Source organism: Homarus americanus, unplaced genomic scaffold (genome assembly GCF_018991925.1).
Source record: "Homarus americanus isolate GMGI-L3 unplaced genomic scaffold, GMGI_Hamer_2.0 scaffold39155, whole genome shotgun sequence".
NCBI lineage: Eukaryota > Metazoa > Arthropoda > Malacostraca > Decapoda > Nephropidae > Homarus > Homarus americanus.
In genome coordinates, this window is record NW_024737042.1 from 2754595 (window position 1) to 2779754 (window position 25160).

General features: G+C 40.8%; 1 protein-coding gene across 1 annotated transcript; it reads left to right on the plus strand.

The window, feature by feature from the left end:
- The first annotated feature begins 798 nt into the window (after nt 1-798).
- LOC121872771 (ionotropic receptor 93a-like) lies at nt 799-23865 on the plus strand. The gene is made up of 11 exons (XM_042375826.1): nt 799-927; nt 3168-3270; nt 3875-3999; nt 4640-4759; nt 7067-7299; nt 15157-15331; nt 15689-15925; nt 16810-17075; nt 18074-18211; nt 18519-18705; nt 23354-23865. The coding sequence occupies exons 2-11, from the start codon at nt 3171-3173 to the stop codon at nt 23600-23602; spliced, it is 1830 nt and encodes a 609-aa protein (XP_042231760.1). The 5' UTR covers nt 799-927; nt 3168-3170; the 3' UTR covers nt 23603-23865.
- Nucleotides 23866-25160: the final 1295 nt, after the last annotated feature.

Genomic DNA, 25160 nt, shown 5'->3' on the forward strand with positions numbered 1-25160 from the left:
TGCGGGTTTTACGGGGATATCAAGATGAACAAAACTCTTCAGTTCTTGGGTCAAGTAACTTCACGGGCACTCACACGCATAACAATAGAATAGATAATTGACTTAAGGTGTTACACAAAAATACCATTAACAATAGCACCAACAGAACACTAAGATGATCTACGTTCACTCGGCAACAAATGGAAGAAAATTAAGGGACAGAATGGAATCATATCTAAAATATTCTGAACCTTAGTGTAATTATGATAAGCGGGATGTTGTATAGCAGTAAAACGTAGACAGTTAAAAAAGATGAAATACACAGGCTTAGACGAGCTGAATTGAGAATGGCGAGATGGATGTTTAATATGAGCTAAGAGAGTATTGAGAGTATTGGCGAAGCCCTGCTTAGAGGTAGGCTGAGGTGGTTTGGGCGTGTGGAGAGAATGGATAAGACCAGTTGGGTCATGGGGTGCTTGAACCTAAATGTAGAAGGGAGGAAAACCAGAGGTAGGCAAAGATAGACATAGGGAGTGGTAAGAAAAGACATTAGAGCTAAGAATCTGTCAAAAGAGGTTCCAAGAGACCGTGCAGTATGAAGAGCTGCCAGAAGGTGATTCCAAGCGTGGAAAATGACAGTAAAATGTTAATGAGGATGAAGCTCATTCTAACCCCGTGTTGCCCCAGGGGCGACATATACTGTAATCACCGAGAAGGTTAAGCGCGAGTTGGCGGTGAGACCACTTAAGAGTGTGGGACATGTACTGTATTTAAGGCAGTAAGAACGGGTCGTGGTGGTGACGCACTCACCGAGGAAGCCATCCGCATGTGTTGTTGATGAGGCCACACACAGTACTATACATAACCGTGCGGGATGCATGTGTAAGACAGTAAGGAGCGGGTCGTGCTGGTGACACAACACACAACTCACTCAACAACTCCACAAGTGTAAGTGCTGCTCCTCACCTTGGAGGTTGTGAAATTAGCTTTGAATGTTTTTCAGTGGTGTTTACAGTGGTTGTTGGTGTTAGTTTAGTGTTAATAATGAGTAAAGGTGATTGTGGGAGGTGGTGTGTAACCCGTGGGTCCGACCTGTCCTACGGGCTGCACACCTGACTGACTTCCTGCTGTATCGTGGTGCACATATGACTGGCTGATCTGTATATTTGACTGACTGCTGCACAGTGCTCCCTACCTGTCATCATACTAAATACCTGATTCACTTCTGAGTCGTGCTCCACACATAACTGATTTCTAAGTCGTGCTGCATGTCTACCATCTACCAGGCTACACACACTGCCCACCGCCCTTCATACACACATCACTATATCATTCTTCGTGCACTATCTGTCATCTACCACCTGTCATATACAAGCCATCACCTACTACCACTGAGCACACCATTAATACCCATCCATCATCCATCTAAAGCAAATTACACCCATTACCATCACGTAACACCTACCGGGTTATATGTACTACCTAATTATCTAACACCCATTATATTCAACCCATCACCACGTCACACACCCTCTGCTGCCTACCACCGCCCACCATAACCTACAGCTCACTCGCTACCATCTACTAATCATTACCCACCAACCTACCCATCACTTGCCACCCAAAGCTCATCACTTACGACCCAGTCATCTACAACCAGTACCTAATATTCACCACACCTCATATACACCCCCTACTGCTATCATCAATTACTACCTCCACCTACCAGACAACACCCACCCATCATCACTACCAACACCAACCACTTTATTTTATTGGTCGTGTTAATCAGTTTTGGTCTCAATAAATTGATGATTGAAAGGTGGCAGGGGTACCTAGTGACAGCACTAGGATCCCGCTTCCTCTATCAAGGAATAAACAATTGAAATTGAAAAAATTGAATTGATTGAAAGATGCATAAAGCGGAGTAATACGTGACATATCTCATGCAAAATGTCTCCAACTCGTACCTCGTTGCCGCCGGTGAGTTTTAGTGAAGTACAGAATTTTACTTACGCTGATTAAGAATACAAAGACACAATAACGTCCCCATACCTTGTAAACACCAGACCGCACTCACATACACACAACTATCAACAATACTGTACATACAAGCAAAACCACATTCATTAACACACACGATCGTGTAGACACGCACATAATAGCTCACAGTGCAACACTCAATAATGACCCGCTGTAATGACACCAGGTGATGTCAGTCATACAAATAGTAATGATTCTTTGCTGTTTAGGGTAGCTCTGTAATAATATATGCGAGATGGATTTATAAAAATGTTTAATCTGTGTTAGGTGATCTATTAACTAAAGTGTATCATTGTGTAATATCGAAAAAAAATTTAACATCTCGAAAGGTCAGACACAACACCGCGCACCCGCCAGCGCACCTATGACCTGGAGCTGCAAATGATATTAACCAACAAGACTCTATATTTCGCAATAACACCCACAGCAGCGCCCAGTCGCAAAGAGCTGAAGCCACTTAAAAAGAGTGCGGGATGCGTGTGTGAGGCAATAAGGAGCGGGTCGTGGTGGTGACACAACACACAACTCACTCAACAACTCCACAAGTGTAAGTGCTGCTCCTCGCCTTAGAGGTTGTGTATTTAGCGACGAGTGTTTTCAGTGGTGTTTACAGTGGTTGTGAGTGTTGGTGTTGAGTGAGAGTAAATGTGGTTGTTGGAGGTGGTGTGTATCCCGTGGGTCAGCCCTTAGTGGGACACCTGTCCTGCGTGCTGCACACCTCACTTATGTGGAGTCCTGCCATACTTATACATGAATAAATACTGTGTCGCATCACGTTTCTGTTAACTGAGTGCTGTCTCGTATACCACGTTATATTAGCTTCACCCTTTAGAGGACAGCGGCACACTTAAGTATTTTAGTCTGGCCAAAGCCGGACGATTTTATTAATTCATTTGAAAGAAACTCCTTCCCTCTAAAGGGGTTAATGCTGTGTCGCGCCATGTTCACACACACACACCTTTATATATATATATATATATATATATATATATATATATATATATATATATATATATATATATATATATATATATATATATATAATGACATCCCAGATCTCCACCGGCATATACTGAACTCGGGCCCACGGTTAGGAGACAGAATGGCCACCACTGACCTACTGTGTGTTCTCTGTGTGATTCCAGATAATGCTCGGTGACAGCTTGAGCAACATCAACACAGGGAAAATAATACTGATGATGGTGAGCCTCGCCGTCAACACCGTCCTCCCGCTGCCTCCACACTCAGGTACTATACGTGATGACCGGAGTTTGGTAAGCAACCATCTACTGTACAAGGATAACCTGCACTTGTATATGGGGCAAACTCTTATGTATTATTCTTGAATAGTGAAGCGACAACATTAATAAGCACAGATCATGGACCCCATTATTATCTGCTTTGGTGAAATATTTATATGCCCAACCGAAGTTTAGGGACTATGTGAGGGAAATTGTTAAGCGGGAACACTTAAGACAGTCTAGAAAATCAGAAATCCAGGAGAGTAAAGTTTAAAACACGACATTCATAGTGAAAAACAAAGTACTTCGCTAATTTTGCGATGGCCAGGAATGTGCAACTATTCATTAAAAATAAATACAACAAACAGGGTTCTGAGGTACCTCAACCAGCCTTGATCATCGTAAGGTGATGTCCAAATGTAGTATACGGACGAAGCGAATTATGAAACGATGTACGAACATTAATATGTTCTATCTATATACATATGTAACACGGGTAACTTAGAGACATTTTCCGTCTTCCAAAATGATATACAGGGACACACGCGCACATCTTATATAATACTACATTAAAGATTCCGGCAAACTATCATTCTTCCTGTCTGGGTCAGTTGTAGGAGAGTTGTTGTCAGTGGAAGGTGGTGGTGTTGGCGCCGTGCTGGAGGCGCTGTCTCAGCCCACCTGCTCCCTCATCCTCCTCACAGATGGCACCACCTCACCCTCCACCATCATCAAGGTGATGTTTCTTTTATGTAGCCTCCACCTGCTGTATGTTCATATGTAGTCTCCACTTGCTGTATGTTCTTATGTAGTCTCCACCTGTTGTATGTTCTTATGTAGTCTCCACTTGCTGTATGTTCTTATGTAGTCTCCACCTGTTGTATGTTCCTATGTAGCCTCCACCTGCTGTAAGTTCTTATGTAGCCTCCACCTGTTGTATGTTCTTATGTAGCCTCCACCTGCTGTATGTTCTTATGTAGCCTCCAAAATTCTTCAGAAATACGTAATACATTCTTTTGTATGTTTTCTGAAGATTAGAAATTAGTTATATTTTCTGTTAAACATTAAAGTGTTGTCTAGGGTTTATTTCCAATCTATTCCCTACTCGTAAGTTGTGTCACTCTTGAACAAAGAAAAAAATAACGAACTGTTATTTTACTTCTTTAAATTATCAAAATAAAGCACGTGTCATCTCTATGTCGTGTATATATATATATATATATATATATATATATATATATATATATATATATATATATATATATATATATATATATATATATATATATATATAAGCCCTTTACATATCTGGTCTAAGTCGTGAATTTCTGTTATTCATTATAATTAAATGGTTATAAATTCAATTCATGTCTCAGGAGGAGAGTGTAGTACGAGGGAGCCCCTGGGGTGTGGGGGTGTTCGAGGTGGTGGTGGACGGCCAGGACGCTAACGAGACCCTGGTGCTGCTCTCCCACCTGCTCCACCAAGCTCGACAGGTAGGTCACTCTCCCACCTGCTCCACCAGGCTCGAGAGGTAGGTCACTCTCCCACCTGCTCCACCAAGCTCGACAGGTAGGTCACTCTCCCACCTGCTCCACCAAGCTCGATAAGTAGGTCACTCTCTCACCTGGTCTGCCAGGCTCGACAGGCAGGTCACTCTCCCACCTGCTCCACCAAGCTCGACAGGTAGGTCACTCCCCCACCTGCTCCACCAGGCTCGAGAGGTAGGTCACTCTCCCACCTGCTCCACCAGGCTCGAGAGGTAGGTCACTCTCCCACCTGCTCCACCAGGCTCGAGAGGTAGGTCACTCTCCTACCTGTTCCACCAAGCTCGACAGGTAGGTCACTCTCCCACCTGCTCCACCAAGCTCGATAGGTAGGTCACTCTCACCTGGTCTGCCAGGCTCGCAAAAGCAGGTTATCAAAATGGTAAAAATATCAAAGAACCAATATAAGGTAACCGCCTCGTCCTTCTATCAATAACACTTGCTCTCAAACTCAACTATAAATGGCACTCGTTCTGTCAGAGATCCGCTTGATCAGTCTGTGGGATGAACCAGATTTATTTAGCAGATTCCTGACAGCATGAGAGTCTCTGGCAACTGAGTTTCACACCACAGACCGGCACTGCTGCATCTGTAAGTAACCATCCCAACACCAGTTCTGAACTGAAATAAAGTTCCCTTGATCAAGGGTTTCGAATAATATATGTCCGGTAGTTCAATATTTCTTGTGTCACTGGATGACAAGACACTGTAACAAAGGGGGGTTATGAAAAGGGTATGAAAAGAGTTTTTTGAATGTCCTTAATGGTTAACCCTTTTAAGTATATATTATCACCTATAAACACTTGCAGAGAGAAAGGGTATATTATCATTCTCTACACCCTTACTACAAAGGTGTATATAAACATCAATACATTTAAAACCCTTAGGCTGCAAAAGGGTGAATAGAAGCCCTATGAAAATACCTCGGCACTAATCTTCCTCACATTAGCGTTTGTATGACGCTAATCCCCTTCCACCATCCAGTACCGTAAACACTATAGGTGGTATACCATACACAATTAACCGAGGGTGGCTTGTAAGATTCCCGGCCGTTGGACGGTAACTCACGACATTACTGTACGTTCCAACTTTACAACACTTATTTTCCACAAAGAAGGTTCATGACTTCTTTCTCACCAGCATGACCCTCTCTGATACACTCATTGTCACTTAAAATATTCCTTTTTACGTAAAAATAACTCCCAAAACAATGAACTAGATCCCACCTTTCTGTGGCGGGCTTGACGCTCATCCGCATGGTGGTCATTGGCTGTGTAAGAAGGTGCGCGGCATAATCCAAACCCAGGTTCATATATATATATATATATATATATATATATATATATATATATATATTTCTTTCCCTTCTTGCTTCATTATCTAGCCTCCTCCTCATGTACAGGTGCACAGTAGAGTTGCTTAGGTTACACATGATCATTAAGAATGAATATTACATGAAGTCACTAAATTACCAACACCATATTTCCATCATCTCTTCACCACATTGTCATGATTATAACGGCTAAGATGACCCAAGAAGCACACGTAATTACTCAGAAATAATTTAAATCCAAATTAAATTTTCTCGGCACCGTTATGAGTAGTTTTGCCATGTGACGCAATAAAACTAATTGTATTCTAATAAGTATGATTTAAGATGTTTTTCATTTAAAGAAAAATTTGTGGTTATTGATGTTTCGGTACACACTCAGTGTTATATTGCAAGCATTTCACAAACAATGAACCAAAGATATCTAGAGACAGAGAGAAAAAATACCAACAGGCGATAATGTAAGAACCAAATGCAACATAAAAGATATTATAGACAGCAACATTCCCTACCATGTCAATAAAGGGGGTATACTACATATCATGAGGAATTTTGCAGTAATTATACACTTTTAGGCCTAAAATACCCCTTTTATACCATATACTTCTTACGGTGTATATCTGTTCTAAATATTTTTGCCACAGTTATATATGGCATTATCAGGATTCACAGATATAATTCTGACCATAATTAATGTGGCAGTGAGAAATATACTAAATAACTATCTAAAAGCTGACAGTGAACTGAGAACCTTTAGTGTGCCATAACTGTTTGGCGCGATCAGTTATAAATCATCTGATATCCAAAAATTGGCACAAAAGTCTCCTTTGCAGTCCTAATTCCTTCTAACCGCCACAGAACCTTAATAATCATAATTTAAAGCCAAAATGATTAAGGTTGTGGTTCTTGTCCCGGTTTTGTAACAGGTGAGGATGGAGTCTCGGTGTGTGCGGGTGGTGGTGGTGAGTCACGACCCGGTCTTCCTCAACACCTTCGCCGAGTGGTCCCTCAAGGGCCGCCTCCTGGTGTGGGCCACCAAGCTGCTGGTGGTCACCAGCCTCCCACTCCCACAGCTCCACGCCCTCCTGTCCTCCCACTGGACCTTCTCCATGATGAACACCATCTTGCTCAACCTGGAGGACACACCACCCAACCTCAGGTAATATACACAATGAACACCATCTTGTTCAACTTGGAGGACACACCACCCAACCTCAGGTAATATACACAATGAACACCATCTCGTTCAACCTGGAGGACACGACACCCACGCTGTAAAATGTTTATGGTTGTAAAGGCCTGGGACTTAGGGATAGAAATCCCTTACCAGGCTAATCAGGATCTTAATATAGGCAAGTCAAGGACCATGGTTTTCCGAGGAATAACAAACAACCGTTAGAGATTGGCATCTCTTTACTATAAAAATATAACAAAACTCTGACACCACTCAACAAACATCAAATAATTACGGGAGTCAAACAATTAAAGGAAGCAAACACTTAAAGGAATCAAACAAATAATAGAATCGAACAATAAAGGGGAGTCAGCAATTAATGGAATCAAACAATGAACAAATATTTCCTACGGCAGTGGCCCTGGGGGAAGGTTCTGGAACGCGGTGATGCACACTCAGGGCAGGGAAGCGTCCACTTCGCTCCACACTCAGCAACGTCTTGAAAAGGCAGGAGAACACCGGGGCACCGACGGAATGTGATGAACTGATGGTCGTGGTATGCGGTAGTGGTAGATGACCAGAGAGTTGGCAGTTGATAGGTGAAGGTCTGGGAACACAGCCCACGAGTCCAGGACCTATGATGAGATCACAGCCAGAATTTGACGGACAGCAGGGTAGCTAGATACTGACGGTATGGCGGCTGGGTTGAATCTGCCCGCGGCGGAGAGGGTTGCTGCCGTTATCACCTCCGTCCAACCACCCCAAGTGTCGTCTGCACCAGCAAACGAGCGAGTTAGCAGCGGTAACTAGCCGGAGGATCGTTTTCTGCCCTTACAATGGCATAAAAAGGGTATTTTAGGCCTAATAGTGTATAATTATTGCAAAATTCATCATGATATGTAATTAACCCTCTTTATAGACATGGTAGGGAATTACATAAGAACATAAGAATGGAGGAAACTGCAGCGGGCCTATTGGCCCATACTGGGCAGTCCCGTTTACACCCAACCCCTATTGCTCATATGAGCATCCAACCTATGTTTGAAGCAATTCAGGGTATTCGAGTTAATGATGATATTTGGTAACTTGTTCCATTCATCCACTACTCTGTTTCCAAACCAGTGTTTACCTATTTCACGCCTAAATCTAAATTTGTCTAATTTAAAACCATTGTTACGAGTTCGCACCTGGTTGGATAATTTGAGTACCTTTGTAATGTCCCCTTTGTTTAGCCCTGTCTTCCACTTATACACCTCTATCAGGTCGCCCCTCGCTCTACGTCTCTCGAGGGAGTGCAAATTAAGATGCTTTAACCTGTCTCTATACTCAAGGTTCCTAATGCCCGGGATTAGTCTTGTCATTCTCCTCTGAATTCTTTCCAAGGATTCTATATCCATTCTGTAATACGGTGACCAGAACTGAACTGCGTAATCCAGGTGTGGTCTCACAAGAGCAAGATACAGTTTAGTAACTAACACTCCTTTGATGACCTACGCCTAGTTTACTTGGCTTAAGGTTCCTACTTATCATTAACTCCTAAATCTCTCTCGCAGTCGGATTTCTCTATGGCATCGTTGTTCATCTGGTATCTGGTTTCCTGTTTACATCTCCTATACTGAGTACTTTACATTTGTCGACGTTGAATTTCATCTGCCATTTTTCAGACCATTCCAAAAAATTTGTTTAGATCTTCCTGTAGTTTTGCGAGTCCTCGTCAGATTTGATAACACGTCCTATTTTAGTGTCATCAGCAAATTTACTTATGTTGCTGTCTATGCCGATATCTATGCGTTTATGTATATAATAAACAATAATGGTCCAAGTACTGAGCCTTGGGGAACTCCACTTGTGACGTTGCTCCAATGGGACTTAGTGCCGTTAATGCTCACTCGCTGTTTCCTGTCCTGTAACCACGCCCTAATCCATTTAAGGATGTTACCTTTGATGCCATGAGCTTCTACCTTTCTAATTAGTCTTTCGTGGGGGACTCTGTCAAAGGCTTTGCTAAAGTCGAGATATACCACATCAAAATTGTGCCCCTCGTCCACTGATTCGAAACTGATGAAAAGAATGTTAATAGATTAGTTAGGCAAGAACGTCCGCTTGTGAAGCCATGCTGGGAATCATTGATCAATCGGTGCTTCTCCAGGTGATTTCGAATAGAGTTTGAAATGATTGCTTCCAGTAATTTGCCTACTATTGATGTTAGACTGATTGGGCGGTAGTTAGAGGATAGTGATCTATCCCCCTTCTTGAAAATCGGTATTACATTCGCTATCCTCCAGGATTCTGGTACTACACCTGTTTTTAAGGACATGTTAAACAACTTTGCTAAGGGCATACTAAGCTCTTCCTTACATTCCTTTAATACTCTGGCAAATATCTCATCGGGACCAGGTGACTTATTAGGCTTTAGTTTGTCTATTTGCTTACTAACATCGTTACTAGTCACTACTATCTCACTTAATTTGTTTTCTTCACTATCTCTGAATAGAGTCGGTGCCTCGGGTATCATGTTTAGATTTTCGGTGGTGAAAACTGTTGAAAAATATTTATTCAAATTATTGCTCATTTCTCCGTCGTTATCAGTGAGCTCGCCGGAGTCTGACCGTATTGGTCCAATCTTTTCTCGTGTTTTAGTTTGATACATTTGGTAGAATCCTTTGGGGTTTGTCTTCGCCTCCCTTGCTATCCTTACCTCATTATTCCTCTTTGCTTTCCTTATCTCGGTTTTAACTCTACTCGCCAATACCCTATAATAGTCCCGAAGGTGAATTTCGCCACGATTTATCCTTCTACCTATAGCCTTCCTTTGGCCAATGATGTTCTTTAAATAATTATTTATCCATTTGGGGTCATTGTTGTCTGATCTGAGTTTTTTGTATGGTATGTTCTGCCTTTGTGCATTAAGTAACTCACTATTTAAATTATCGTGGAACTCGGCAATCTCAGATCTCGTTATCAGGTCGGTGTCATCTGTCAGGTTCACGGCCAAGCGCGACACCCCTCTCTCAGCTGCCTCTTTAAACTGTCAAAGTTTGCCCTTCTGAAATCTGGTACTTTAGTGGAATTTTCCTTACGTCTGCCCTGAAAATCTAACTGGAATCGAATTTCTTTGTGATCGCTGTTTGCAAGTTCGTTTCCTACCTCGACATTGCTAATGAGGTTTTCTCTGTTCGTCAGAACTAAATCCAGTATATTATTACCCCGTGTGGGTTCGGTTATATGTTGACTTAGGAAACAGTCCTGGATCGTCTCGAGAAAATCCTCTGATTCTGGAATTACCCACGTAGGACGAATTCAATCTATTTTGGCCAAGGTTAAAGTCGCCTGCTATACCAGACTTTGTTGTGTGGCGGAAGCCCTCAGCATTTCATCCCAGATAAGTCGCTCATTGACGCTATCAAGATTAGGGGGTTTATATATTACTCCTGTGATTAATTTTTCCCGACCGTTGCTTAATTCTATCCAAATTGTTTCTGTATTCCTCTCAGTATTTATTTCCTTATTTATTTCACACTTCAGATTATCCCTAACATAGATTGCTACTGCGCCTCCTTTCCTGGTCTGCCTATCGGTATGGAACAGTTTGTAACCCGCAATTTGGTATTAGACTGGTAATTCACGTGTGTCTAGGTTGATCCATGTTTCAGTGAATGCAATTATATCGATTTCTTCGGTACATACCAAGGCCTTAATATCATCCATTTTGTTTCTCATACTTCTACTGTTCGCGTAGTATACATTTAAGTTAGTCGTGTTCTGAGTCCTTCCCTTACCGCGTTTAGTTTTAAACTCCCTGTCTAATTTAGTTTTGTCATCATTCCTAACACTATTTTCCTGTAATCTTTCGCCTTGTTTACCCGCTCCCACTGCAGTCTCCTCCACCCCCGTGCTCCTATGTTCTCTTAGCAGTTTAAAGACTTCGATATCTTTTGAACTGCCCCCTCTAGAGCCCCAGCCAGGGTTGCTACTCCATCCCTAGACAGGTGCACCCCATCCCTAGCATAAAGGTCCCTTCTGCCATAGAAGTTGTCCCAGTTGTCAATGAATAGGACTGATATTGACTTGTAATATCTGTCAAGACGGTCGTTAACACCAACTGCCCTTGACAACCATTCACTGCCAACTCTCCTTCTAGGCAGGACACCTCATATGATAGGGATCCCTCCCTTAGTCCTAATACGATCTATGGCTGCCTTGAACTTATCAAGAAGTTCCTCGCTCCTACACCGGCCAATATCATTGCCTCCTGCACTGAGGCAGATAATGGGTTTGTTCCCATTACCAGACAGGATATTGTCCATCCTGTCAACTATATCCCCCACCCCAGCTCCTGGCAAACACACCCTCATCCTATTTTTGTTTTTACCACAAAAGGCCCTGTCCATGTACCTTACCTGTGAGTCACCAACAATTAAAGTTTTTATACCTTCCTTGTCATCCCTGCCCCTGACTGTACTAACGTCCAATTCGTCTATCAAGGGACTGAACGGGTTGGTACACTTAGCTGTTGTTGTCGTTGTTGTCGTATCCTTTGAGTGCTTCTTGACCACCAGCTTGGTCCTGCCACTACTCACGACTTTCCACTCGTTTGATTTTTCGTCAGACACTGGCTTTACTCGTCCAGCCTCTCCTTTTAACTTCGCCAGCTCTTTCCTTAATTTCAGGTTCTCCAACATGGCCCTCTCAATTTCTAACTTGGCCCTCGCCAATTCTTCAATGGACCACTCCAGTTTGGTCAACAAACTGGTTCATTGTTTGTTAAATGTTTGCAATATAACAGTGAGGTACCGAAACATCAATAACCATAAATGTTCCTTTAAATTACCAAAATTTTAAATAGTATTTATTAGAATACAATTAGTTTTATTGCGACATATGGCAAAACTGCTCATTAAAGTCGCCAGACACCACTTCCATCCCATCAAGAATTTTAACAAAACTTCACATTGTTTCTCCTAATCTACTTTGTAAATTAATGGGCTGAAAACGTTACTTTGGATTTAAAATATTTTTCTTAATTACATGTGCTAGTTATCTAACCAGAATATAATCAAGACGATGTGTGGCGAAGAGAAGGTGTTAGTATGATGTTGGTAATTTAATGACTTAACATGTAACATTCATTCCTAATGATCATGGCTATCCAGAGTAACTCTTCAACATGAGAGGAATAAAATTAATTAAGAAGGGAAAGAAAATATGGAATAAGGAATTATTTAAAACACCTTGGGTTTCGAATGTGGCGACATAGCCAAATAGCGCCGGGTTACACTCTTGACTTTCACTATCAATCAGCACCATGCTGAGTGTCACTGAGTCTGCCGGGAAAGAGGGACCACTTTTGCTTTGGGGAAAAAAAAAAATTCTAACAACGAGTTCATCAATGAGTAACAGTGTTCGTGAATGGCGTGGGCATGCTAGAAAGAGAAGTCATGACCCTTTCTTGTGGGAAAAGGACTATTGATTGCAAAATGGGAGCGTAACGTCGCGAGTGCACCAATGGTCGATTCTGCACCGTATCATACTCGGTTATTTATGGTGATAACACCTGAGTATTCATGTTACTACTATTAACAACATCCAGGATATAACTGAGAGACGTGAAGACTGTGTTGTCATAGTGTATGTCTCATTGAATAAGCGGCATACAACGGTAATGAGGAAGATCAGTGCAGAGCCAAAGGGCATCGCTTCACCTTGATATGCCTTTTTACAACCTAAGAGTTTTAATTGTATTATATGCCCTTTTGTGAGTAAAGGTTTAGAGAATATAGCCTTTATATCTTGTCATTAGGGACACTCAAAACCCGTTTGCATACCCTTTCTTTTTAGTGCATCTACATTTCTACATTGTTATTTCCAGACATTGTCAGCTTCCAAATACATGGCTGGCGCATCACCCTGTAACACAAAGCTTTTTTTTTTCACTACAAAAATTTTTCTGTTCTAAGGGTGAATTTGATATATTAATTAAACACGACATCTATATGTATATATATATATATATATATATATATATATATATATATATATATATATATATATATATATATATATATATATATATATATATATATATATATATATATATATATATATATATATATATATATATATATATATATATATTCTAATATCGCTTAAATGATTCTTCTAACTACTATTTTCACTTCAGGCGTTAAGTAACCTAGAAAATATTCAAAACATATACTGGTAAATAATTAAATTAATTCGTGGCTCAGTTAGGTCGCACTTCTTAGCACTATGTGTCTTATAGCAACATTTGAGTACATGTTTATGTGAATGTATTACAGTATTTCTAAGTACTGTATTATCGTGTATCAATAGAAGGTGAGGAATTGATGGACTATGCTGCACAATTGTACATGTATTGTATAATAATTAAATGGGCTTTGTACTTGTAAATTTTGAATTAAAACTCTGCAGATTGGGAAAGTTGCTGATCAGTAATATAATGTTTACTCTCACCATGGACAGGGTCAGCGTGTACACCACTCAGCTATACACCCCAGAGCGAGCTCAGGTGGTGAGAGTTGCTTCCTGAAACCACAACTCGTAAGAGAGGACATTCACTCTTCCCGCCTAAATTTTCAAAGTAATTATGCAGTAATCAATGAAGCTTGCATATGCACGTACGTCGCTGTGGTTTTCCTTTAATGTTATCAAAAGGATTAATCTTAATGATAAAGAATTATAAGTTATGCTCACGTATATTTTACTTAATAATAACTGCAAAGAAGATCAATATTATTGCCGAAGACTTCAGTAATACCTACTAAAGTATACCATTTCCTACAATTTGTATCAAATTATACAAGAAGCTCAAAGTAATATTCCCACCAGTCTCTTGCTGTGATCGCCCCTGAAAAAGACGATACAAGCTACCCGTAAGAAGTACTGTTATATGATTTCACCTCTCCCTGGAGCCTAAAACGGGCAATCACCTAATTACGTAGATCTCCTAATAATATGTAAATAATTTTCCCGAGTAAAATACATTACTGTCTTGAAAGTCATTTCATACTGGTCTTAGGTGTTGCCGGAATTTCATGTTTAAATCACATGCACAATTCAAGTGTCTTCAGTACCAATAAAGATTTAAAATCGACCAAAGCATCTCACTGTTTATCACCTAGTGTACATGAAACCCAAGAGTCTCTCAAGATAAATTTTCCTGAGATTATACTTAGTATGTCATGGTGTGTCACTGGTGATTTTTCAGTTTATCATTATGGGTATTTCCAGTTGTTGTTGTGTAAAGATTATATTAATTCATTGTCTGTTGTTTCATTTTTCAATTACTTTGTTTAAGGTAAGAATAAATACATATTGAATATGCATAATAATGAAAAACTATTTCATAACTAAAAATGCATCCTCTTAAATTTTTAATAATTATTGTAAGGCATCAAACATCAGACACTTGATACAGTGTTATCCTAGTAGATATAACCTTAACAATATTACCACTACTCAATTGTCATAGACAAGCGACTCCCTCCATACCAAAGGTTGTCTGTCTTTCATCACATGAGACTAAGGTGCTCGTGATGCCCACCCAGTATTACCCCTCCACGTCTCATTCATGCGCAGTCTAGTACGCTGCATGTATCCTGAAGGAGCCATCATGACATAATAACTAGGAGCAGCCCATGATTGATGGCACTTCTTTTAACACATAAAATTTTTATCATTAGGAAAGTAATGGCTGATTGTCTTTTTTGTATAAGAATAATTGAAGTTTTATATCGTGTCACGAATAGATGACGCTCCCAAATGGTAATAGTATTTAAATAAGAACGTTATTGCCTTCAGCTTCAATGGTGCAAAGGTGAACGTGACTGCCCTGCCATTCGCGCCATACTGGGGCGAACTGAAGGGATCTGATGGTGCAAAACAGTACTCTGGCACCGACTATTTCTTGTTAAAATCAATTGCGGACTCCCTCAACTTTACCATTAATGTCGTGCCCACCACCTCGTGGGCAGAGGTGAGTAAGAAATGGCACTAAACCAGCACGTCACTACCTGCCACACTACATTATGCCATTTCACCGCAAAATAACACCCGCAACCTGAAACTGCATTTTAACCTAGGTATTAGTGCTCTCTTTCCCGCTTGACCCCACGCCAAGCACCTCACTCCTGGACCGTATGACACCACGAACTCGTATAAATAAATCACGTCAGATCCCAATCCACATTACACATCATATCCACTAAGCTACATCAAAACTCACACGACAACCCCAGCGGACATTATAGACTGAGATGAAAAATAAACTATATATAATTATACAGTAGATGGAAGTTGCTCTACGATGCCATTGACAATAGTGTGGTTGCAGGTTACACAGCGTGTAGTGGATCGGGTGTCTTTCATGGCAACTGTGTTCCACATCATGCTGCCTGGACGCCTTGAGCGCTACGACTACTCATGGGTGTACGAATATGCATCCCTGGACTTCAGTATGGCCCGGCCGGGTATCAAGCCACAGTGGCAGTCGCTCTACTACCCACTCACTGACCTGGTGTGGGCGGCCGTCCTGCTGGCGCTGCTGCTCACCCCTGTGATCCTGCTGCTGGTGAGTTACGTAATACTAATAAAACATTCCATATATTCATGTGTCGTTATGAATGATACACAGAAATTACTCTGCACTGTGTGGGATGTCATACATTATAACTTATGAATGTGGTTTTGTAATTTTTTTTTTGTCATTCCATAAAGGTGATGCAGAATTACTTGACAAATGGATTGGAATAAAAATAAGTTTAGGATACGAAAATCCTAGATATATGTTGCTGTTACAAAAAATTTATATAATTTTAAGTAACTTGACACATGAATGTTGAGTATCCTCTTATTATTGGGATAATTCTTTCTAGGTACCACTTCACCTCGACACCCCTTCAAGGAGCACACTGTACTGTATTGTACCTCCTCATTAAAAGATGACATCAATAGAAAATGTCGCTATTCATCTGACTCTTGATTAATGTTTTGGCCCATTGTGTTCAAAGATGGTCCGTCCAAAGGCCACTTGACAAGAATTTGATTTAGGCACAAAAATTGCAGCCAATATAATCACACCTTTAGTTAGCAAGCTGTATAAGTCATTGTCAATAGGGAACCCAAGAAGACCAAATAGTCTGTCAATCAGTAGTTATCCATTACCCCGTAACATGAACCACGAATTGATTCACATATATGTCCCCAATCCTTACTGCGTAAAAGTATGTCCTATGAAGGGCAATGCAATGCATAAAATTATACTTCAGAACACACACCCTTGACAGGCAACACTGCTGTGAACCAAACCACAGGTCACCAGTACAATCTGGTGTACATCAATAGACCAATAAATGAACGGGAACCAAACTGGCAGTTACTGAGGACCAAATAATTCCAAATGTAGTGAAATGAGGGTAATATTGATGTTATGACTGAAACTTGTTATTATTGCAGATTATTCGTGTTGGTGAATGGAAGGATGGTGGGGACAGGATAGCCACAGGAACGGTGGTGCAGGATGTTACAGGGATGCTGTTAGGACAGAACTTGCCACGACGGCTGCCCACAGTCATCTCCAGCCGTGTACTGGTGGCTTCCTGGTTGATGTTCGCTCTTATAATCGGGTCTACCTATCGTGGCAACCTCACCGCCTTCCTCACACTGCCCAAGTACCCACCCCGTGCCGAGACAACCCAGGAGCTTGCTCGCGTAGCAGAAAGGTCGGGTTCATCTGTCTTCATGCACAATGTCTGAACATTGTAAGTAGTATACTGCTGTGAGAAATAACTTTATTATATTATTAAAGGATGTTTTGGATACACCGCTTTTGTATATATATATATATATATATATATATATATATATATATATATATATATATATATATATATATGCATGATACACAAGGAAGAAAATATTTAAAATCTAGGATTACAGGTAGTATGAACAAGGTGTGTATATATCGAGGAGGTGAGACCAAGTCCACAATGGTCAGGTATTAGGTAATGACCCTACTAATCTTTAAATAGCACCGCAATCGAATGGTAGTCAGGTCAGGGTAAGGTGACCCAACCTTCACCTGGTTACCTTACTGTTGTCAGTTATTTGTTACAAATCTTCTTATTTAAGAAGATTTGTAATCAGGTGAGAAGGTTGGTATCCACCCTCTTGACCTGAACCATGACCGTTGCGGTGCTATTTAAAGATTAGTAGGGTCATTACTATACCTGGACCATTGTGGACCTGGTCTCACCCTCCTCTGTATATAATACACCTTGTTTTGTACTTTTCTTTAGTCTGTACTCCCTGAAGATGTGAATTACACGAAAGCGCTTGGGAAATTCGTTTTTCTTTCTTCCTTGTGGTTATCAGCATATACCTAGATCACGCGCACTACAGTGATTTACTTGCATATATATATATATATATATATATATATATATATATATATATATATATATATATATATATATATATATATATATATATATTTCATGTAAATCAAATGAAAACGTGGATAAGATAATGATATCCACACGGGAAAATGAAACAACGTTTCCCCTTTCCCGCGTGATTTTATCAATATATATATATATATATATATATATATATATATATATATATATATATATATATATATATATATATATATATATATATATACACACACAATTTACGTGCGTCTGTGCATGTGTGAGTAGTTATCGACAAACCACAGGATAACGATGCCCTCGTATGGAGTAGAATTCAGAAATTTCTTCAGCCAGTCAGATTCACAGCTGTTCAAGAGACTGGGCCAACTGATGCACATCGTTCCATCAGTAATCGTTGGATACCAACAGGCAGTTAAAAGAAAGTAAGTTTCTCTTTGGTTGGCAGCAGAAAAGATTTACACATATCTTTCAAAACACCGCCACTTATCAAAAAAATTCATTGAACTCCACGGAAACAAAGTTTGTTTTACTGTTGTGAGGCTGCAGTGTAGTGACCAGTGCAAGCCATACTTAAACTATAAAGTCAAGTGATAATATTTAAATTGAAATCCTTTGTTGCCTCTCTTAGTTGCCCAGATATTTTAGCTTGTTTACACTTGAGTATATTGTATTCGCATGAATTATAAATATTTTTGGTGCCAGTGATCTAACACTAACTGTGATTGTCAGACAAGCTCATTTGGACGCGCGACGCTACCTACAGCTAAAGATAGCGGAACTATACACTGGGGCGGACGGAATACCCAAGTTATACATCGGCCGGGAGAGTATCATTCCTGGCCAGTCCGCCTGGCCCATCCCCCACGACGCACCCTATAGACCCGTCCTGGACCGCTGCCTCATGGCTGTCATAGAGGTTAGCAAGCTACACATTAAATAAGTTTTCTCTTGAACGTATAATTACATGTACAGCCCCCCCTCACTAGTGCTTTTATAGGGTCTCGTCAGGTATTGTGCAGTGTGACAGAGCTGTATATTGTTATAGAAAACGCCCAATATTAAACATACTGTTGAATTAAAGTAAAAAATATTAAGACAAATGTATGGATGTCAAGATTTTTGGAATGTTTATATGCTTAATAATAACTGCATTAAATAGACTGTTATTAGATTGTATCTTTTGCCTCGTGGACGGTGTTATAGCAAGGTGAAGTGAAGTAATTAATGTGAGGTGGGGGGTGTGATGGAGGGCGAGAAGGTGTCGTGAGAAAGAAGGCCGCTGTTAATTCATACCATTAGTGAATAACATAACATATATAATGCTGGTATTTGATGTCTTTGATTAGTAAAGGAAGAAAATATTGTGAAGGTGTGGAAAGGATGTGTGTGTGTGTGTGTGTGTGTGTGTAATAATAATTAACGGTGTATTGAAAGAGCATAGCAGCCGGAAGGCTGAAAATATATAGTTACATAATTGGGGAATGGGTCTCTTGATTTACATATAAAATACAAGTAACATAAGTGATACAAATATGATATATAATAACTAAGGTGGGAAGAAGCTCAAACTACAGGGCATTTCAATATAGTGACAGTGCAAAAAGTAGGATTTACTGGGAGTGAATACACTGGTTTATGACAAGTTATTGATAATTTTTACACTGGTTGGGACTGGGCTGTTCCTATAGCGATCAGTTCGTGCTCGTATGGGTTGCATGCGGTTGTGGTGTCGAACAACAATTCTCGGGCGAGGGATCTCAGGTGGTAGTAGGATCCGGTGTCGAGGATGGTGCAGAAGCTTCTCACCAAATTTGCAGATGAGGTCGTGGTAATGGTCAGTGAGAGCCGAGAGGGTCAGTGTGTTGAGCGCTTCTTGATATGTGGAGTAGGAAGGGGAGAGAATAGTCTTGCATGCCCTCTTTTGCACTTTTTCTAGGTGTTTACGTTGTGTGGCATTTAGGGAGGAAGAACAGGTAGGGGAGGCATTGGTGAGCTTGGGAAGTATGAATGTTGAGTAAACACTGAGGAGCTCGAGTGCAGGAACTCCGAGGGGCTTGAGTCGGCAGAGGAGGTGGAGACGGAAACTGGAGGATTTGACAACTTCACTGACATGTGGTTTCCAATTTAGTTCGTCGTCTATGGTGACGCCGAGGAGCTTAGTGGAATCTACAACCTGGAGTGTGTTGGGATCTAAATTAATGGAAGGGGGTGGGACAACGTCGGAGGAGAGGTTGATGTGCATAACCATGGTCTTGGTATGGTTGATGATGATGTGGTTGTTGGTGGCCTAGTTTTGGAGACTGTTCAATAAATCCTGAAGGGCGGTATAGTCGGGAGCAGAATTGTTGACGCTGATCCCAATGGAGGAGTCGTCAACATATTTCCAGCGAGCAGGGGTTTCTCTTAGAGCATCATTGATAAGCATAAGGAAGCCTAGTGGTCCCATCTTGGTGCCTTGGGGGACGCCACAGGTGAGTGACTGAAAGGTGGAGACAGCCCCTCGTAAGCGTACAGCGTGGCGTCGGTCACTGAGGAAGTCTGTAAGCCATGGTATAAGACTTCTTCGAAACCCGAGGTCGATAGCTTTGTTGATGATTAAATTGTGGTCGACTAGGTCGAATACTTTAGTGAAGTCAATGAAGGCGACAGCTACAGACGTTTTTCGTTACTCCAGATGGCGGTATATGTAGTCGAGAAAGCTGACAAGACAGTGAGTGGTGGAGAAAATTTTCATATTACCAAATTGCTGAGGTTCTGCGGCTCCTACAATATCAGCATAAGCCCAGTCGAACACAAAACTTTCACAGATTAAGCTGGGTATTGGGGTGATTGCAATAGGTCGTAGCTGATTTAAGGATTGTGTGCTGGTTGACTTGGGCACTGGTGATACAAAAGAAGTCTTCCAGTCAGCTGGGCAACTGGCTTGACTGAGAAGCATTGATGGTGGAGCAGGGGGGTTTAGGAAGAGTTTCATCGGTAAGTCAATGGGGCTGGTGGAGCGTTTTAACTTTAGTTTGTCCAGACGTTTTGCAATTTCAAATTCTTCTACTAAGTCAGTGGGAAAGGGGGCTGGTAGGTAAACAGGGAGATTGATTGTGTCAAGCCGGGGGAGCGTCTGGCATATAGTAGCGAAATGGTTATTTGATTGCTCAGCTGCGTCAACATTAGTGAGATGGCTAAGGAAGGGGAGGGGGTGTATCTTATTGTTTAGTCCACAGAGTTCTTTAAGCTTACCATACCAGCGACTGATGTTGGTCTGCTTCAGATGTTGCAATTTGATTGGGTAGTGAGACATCCTTGCAGTGCGTATTTCGCGGATGACTCGGTTGCAAAGGGACCTGTAGCAGTTGTGGTCATTGAGATAAAAGGCTCTGTCTCTCTGTTGCACGAGTCGTTTGATCCGAGGTGTGATCCAGGGCAAATCAGCTGGGTGAGATCTGACGGACTTCTCAGGGAAGTGGTGGTGAGCTTCCGTGGTGGTGTTAGTATAATTTATCCATTTGGGTTCCACGTCATCCACGTTAAGTACTTCAGTCCAGGGATTGTGAACTATCCACTGTCCGAAGTGGCGCACTGCAGAGTCAGTAATCGGCCCGTAGGTCCTGATGTAGGGTCTCTGTACTTGAGTGGGAGTGGCAGCTGGGGACCAGAGCTCTGATAGGTGTGTGCTACATCCGATAGGAGGCATTGGTTGAGGTGGTTGGTACTGGCCCGCTAAGTCAGTTAAGATAAGGTTAAGGGTATTTTGACCGTGTGTGGGGAAGTTCACAACTTTGAGATAGTGACAGCTGGTCCTGGATATCAGTGGTGTCAATTTCATTATAATCCCCGCATAATACTAACTTGGCACATGGGTACCTAACTCTTAGGTGGTCTGAGGTGGTAATGAGATGATTGATAAGAGTGTCTCTGGTGGGTGAGTGAGGAGGATGGTATGACACAGATTATGATGGAAGCAGTGTGGCGCGGGTGGGCACAACACGTATCCATAATGTTTCCACATCTGCTAGGACTTGAACATCCAGGCGTGATGGGCGAAAAAAAAATTGTTGGCTAGGGAAGTGACGTTGTCGAGCAGTAAGGACGGGAGATCATACCATATCCGTGGAACTTCAGTGTAATGGTAAGGTCTGTCAGGGGTGGGTTTCTGTGTGTGTGTGTGTGATCGATATAATTATCTTATATAGCTAATTGCGTATTATATTGAAAATTCGTTATATGCGACACCCGTCACCACGATACAATGATTATATCAAAATACTAGATCAGAAAAAACCTCCCATTGTGACGAATAAGTATGAAATGTTGCATTGGCACCTCAAGTGTTGCAACATGTTTCCATTTTAATAAAAGCGGTGGACACACCTCTGGAGTCTCCTCCACCGCAGACAATTTATTTAAAAACATACTCAACACATATTGTTACTTTCATTCTGGTTTCAAAAAATAAAATGTCTGAAATGACAACTGATTTAAAATTCCTTAAATGTGACAAGTGCAAACACTGATTACGGTATGTTATCAATGATCAGTCAATTCATACCCCTCGCTTGGCCCCGATTCCTTTATAGATAAAAAAATAGATATAGCTTATAGAAAGGGAATTAGTTGTGCTTAGAATAAAGTCATATTTTAATTTACTGTACAGTTCACCATCCTTACACAACCAGACGTGACATGCACCTCGGATACTGAGACAAATTTCAAGCACTCTTATTATTATTACATGTTTTATTTACTCCATTAGTATAGTATAGTTGATTGTTCTAGCAAGCAACAAGCACATGTGAATAAAGAGTCACTGCAATTAACTTCAAACCTCTTCTTGTTTACACTATGGCCAAAGTGTAACATGAACAATATGAATGTTACCTGCCTAATATAGCAGACGAGGAAAATAATAGATATAAACTTAAGCCTCACATGAGGTAGAGGGACACCTGCCACCACTTCCCTCCCTGCTGCCCCCACACTCACTTAACGTCACTTTACCTCGCTATAACACCGTCCATTAGGCAAAAGACACGATCTAATAACAGTCTATTTAATGTATTTATTATTATACATATAAACATTCCACAAATCTTTAAATTTATATATTTGTTTTAAAATATTTTTTTTTTTACTTTTATTCCATATTATGTTTACTATTGCAAGTTTTCTATAACCAAATACAGCTCTGTCATACCACAAAACCTGACGAGACCCTGTAAACGCACTAGTGACGGGGACTGTACCAACGCTGCTTCACTTTATAAAAGTAGTTTACTGAAGTTCATGGGTGTATAATTATGCTTGCTGTCAGTTTATATTATACAAATTTTACATCAGCAAACTCTAAAAGCATTTTTTTTAAATAGTAAACTCAAATATACCTTGAACAGATAAAGTGCTAATAATAATAATAATACGTACCAACCAATAAGTAATAAGTCGAGTCTCTCATGATGTATCAATTTTCACACTACAAAGGCGTTCAATGATAGAAGACTGACTACGTGTATCAGGCCAGTCCATCGTGGTGTAGGACCAGTGTAGGTGTTCACATGTCATGTGCTCCACAGGCTGGACTGTACGAGAGATGGAACGACGACCAGTTGCGTCAAGCTCAGATGGAGAGTCGCAGGAGGTACAAGCAACAGGAGACAGAAAAAGAGACAGAGTCCGACAGCAGCCTGAGGCCTCTAATCATCACACACCTGCAGGGACCCTTCATGCTGCTCCTCCTAGGCCTCGGCTTGGCTGAAGTCTCCTTCTTGGTGGAGTTGTTCATGATGTGGCTTTCAAAGCGTAGCAGGAAAACTGATCATTAACAGAGAAATATTTATGATCTTGATTAATAGTTTTTTTTATTGTAATGGAAACACATTGAGAGATATTTGGTAATTAATTAATAATTGTCCTGTTTCTACTATCGTTATGTCTCGTTGGCATTTCTGGAAACTTGATACATCTAACTTACAAATATTCCAGGTTTACATTATATATATACGTCTCTCATGCTGTTATATCTTATAGGAGTATATCATAGCAACTCAGTGAACCCACCTGATATAAAATATATAATTACACCAAAGTTTTCTTTCTTTTTCCTTATCATTATTATACAAAACAAAACATTTACCACCCGCACCGAATATTACGTCTTTTATCAGGAAAATGGCGATAACTGTGTGTGTGTGTGTGTGTGTGTGTGTGTAATATAATACAAGCTGAGTAAGTGCTTGGTTCAACAGGTGCAATATCCGGTCCGAGGACAAATTCTACAAGAGAGAGACCATCTCCCGGCAGCTTTCACTGTTACTGTCAGTAGATAAAAACTTTTTTTAATGCAAAATGAACAAAACACTTTCGATGGCAGCCACCGTGGAGAGTCTTGTCCTCAGAAACTACAAATAATGTTGGCCTGCCTGGGGATTTCCATAGATCCACACCTCAAAAAGTTGTGTAGCTGCAGTATGACTCAAGTTAAAGTGATGTGAAGTAGTGTTTTACAGGTTAAAAATTACGTACAGTAGTGTAGATTGCTTTGCTACAGTTTAGAGATAAGTAAGAGGCGTGATGGACTCCAGGTTGTGTACAAGTCAACTTCCTATTCACTGATTTCGTCAACAAAGAATTAGGAATGACGTCCGTGTTTAAACTATTAAGATCATTAATGATTAGGGATGCACCGGTTAATCGATATCGGTAACAGCAAACATATATTATCGGTTTTTGCCGATTAATTTACCGGTAAGCTAAGTACCGGCTGATAAGGATATCTTTTTGTTGTCTGTGTTACGAGTTGGGGATTTAGAATATAGTTATACGTCTACCCAGATCCCAACAGGTAACAACAATAAAAAAACACAAAGACAATCGGACTATAAAAGGGTAGACAAAGGATGCGAGTTTTCGTTGTATATAATAGAGTACCATAAATCCCTTAACAAAATATTCAGCTTATAAATTACCCTTAACCAAACTTAACCTAAACATTAACAGTATATACATATTAATAAACATAAAACAATCTCGAAGCAAGTGGACGTGGGGAAATTAATACAAGATATTAGTACTTAAGTGAGGAGCTGAGATGGCTGACGAGTAAGGCTGAGTATTGTAGAAGACGGTAGGTAGTCACTGCACGTAGGTTTAGAGGATAGATGATCCTGTGGTCACTTCCCAGAGCCAAGTGCTCTCTCCTCGAATTGGAGCTGACAAAGAAGACTTTTGAGGAGGTGACGCAACAACCAGGATAGGAGAAGGGAAACCGGAGGTGGTAACTAAGACGAGTCATACTCGTGTCTCGTCCTAGATGGCGTTGCTCGTGGTGCTGGGTAGGTAGATCAGGACAATAGATGGCGTGTTTCGTAGTGCTGGGGAGGG

Coding starts and splice junctions, on each gene's coding strand:
- LOC121872771 (XM_042375826.1), top strand. CDS start 3,171: ATGCTCGGTGACAGCTTGAGCAACATCAACACAGGGAAAATAATACTG. Junction 4,760..7,066: donor TGCTCCACCAAGCTCGACAG/GTAGGTCACTCT, acceptor GTTTTGTAACAG/GTGAGGATGGAGTCTCGGTG. Junction 15,332..15,688: donor CCACCACCTCGTGGGCAGAG/GTGAGTAAGAAA, acceptor GTGTGGTTGCAG/GTTACACAGCGTGTAGTGGA.